Genomic DNA, 1,476 nt, shown 5'->3' with positions numbered 1-1,476 from the left:
AACTTTTCTGTCTTTTCTGTATTAATTATGCATGTGATTAACAAACTATTTAATTTTTTTTATCAAGTTGGTTCCATTAATTGTTGAAACATTAAATACATTAATAAATAATTCAATCAATTTATTTTTGCACTCATGGCCCTCAGTGTTTATTTTTGCTGCTGTTAGCTGCCATTAGCTGCAGTTAACTCCTGTTTGCCTCTGTTCTCTTTCTCTTTGATCCCTAGCTGGCGTTGGGTCTGGATCGACTCCTAAGCCCATACACTGCTGTGGGTGCCAATGGTTGTAGAATTTCCTTCACAACTCGTTACCATGCATGGCGATCGTTGGCGATTGTCCTGGCCTCATCAAGATTTATTCTGCCCCTGATGTCATCTTTGACCTGTTTTAGCCATGTTTTCTTCGGTGCCGTTCGGTGGATTCTCTACTGGGTGGGTCGTTTACGCCAGAGGAGTTGATGTGGTAGTCTCCTCCCATCCATTCAACACACATGGCCAAACCATCGCAATCAGCGTTTTTGAATTTGCCCCTCAATTGGCGGTTGGTTGTCGCATCTCCGTCGGATGTCCTTGTTTCGAAGGCGGCCTCGAAGTGATACTCGTAATATCTGTCGAAGGCAGCGTATCTGGAAAACTTCAAGTTTGTTGAGGTCTTCTTTGAGCACAGTCCACGTTTCAGATCCATAGAGTAAAATCAGCAGGATCAGCGTCCGGAAAAGGCGGATTTTGGTCAAGATGGAAATATTGGTTTGCTTCCACAGTTTTCTAACAATAACTTCATGTATTAAAGGGGGAAAAAAACTATCCTTTCCAAAGAGTAAAGTTAATAAATGTCCAACTTAACAACGGCTGCAGTTACTTTTTCACACAGGGCTTTAAGGAGATTTTTTTCCCTTCATAAACAAAATCATCATTAAAAAACTGCATTTTGTATTTACCTGGGTTAGCTTTATCTAATATTAAAACTGTCTGACAATATGAAACATGTAAGTGTAAAAAAAACATTCAAATAACTGACATCACTGACCTGTCAGGGTGTTGAAATGGACGCTGTACTGCCCCTTCTGGGTGTGGAACGTCTTCACACTTGTTTTCAGCGAGGAGGATGAGGAAGCATTAAAAGGGGAGGTTGCACTGTGAACTTTATTCGTCTCCCTCTCAATGTGCTTCATCAGCAGGGCGGCCATCTTGTCACCTCTTCCTCCCTGTGACAGAGTCTTTCTCAGCAGCACTGCCTGGACCTCTCTCAGGCTGTTACATACATTATATAACAGTGAACACATAATATGTAGTCAATAAACACAAAAAATACATAAACAAAAAATTTACTTTAAATATACACAAAAACTATCATTTACAATGTAAGAATATATGATGAATTTTACCATCAGACTAAATAACACTAACAGCTGAACAGGAATAACACTAACAGCTGAAAAAGAATAACACTTACAGCTGAACACTAACAGCTGAACAG

General features: G+C 39.8%; 1 protein-coding gene across 1 annotated transcript in view; it reads right to left on the bottom strand.

Annotated features, from left to right (window-relative positions):
- Positions 1-344: 344 nt before the first annotated feature.
- Positions 345-1,476, bottom strand: part of LOC102213296 (uncharacterized) — a 13,711-nt gene continuing 12,579 nt past the window's right edge. Inside the window, exons 7-8 of the mRNA XM_005737523.1 lie at positions 1,027-1,250; positions 345-651 (exon numbers count right to left, since the gene is read on the bottom strand). Of these exons, the coding sequence (XP_005737580.1) occupies positions 509-651; positions 1,027-1,250 (367 nt within the window). The 3' untranslated portion in view covers positions 345-508. The remainder of the gene's footprint in view (positions 652-1,026; positions 1,251-1,476) is intronic.

The sequence above is a fragment of the Pundamilia nyererei genome, unplaced genomic scaffold, assembly GCF_000239375.1.
Source record: "Pundamilia nyererei isolate P.nyererei 1_Seehausen unplaced genomic scaffold, PunNye1.0 scaffold00076, whole genome shotgun sequence".
Classification (NCBI taxonomy): Eukaryota; Metazoa; Chordata; class Actinopteri; order Cichliformes; family Cichlidae; genus Pundamilia; species Pundamilia nyererei.
This window is presented reverse-complemented; position numbering and strand designations above follow the sequence as displayed.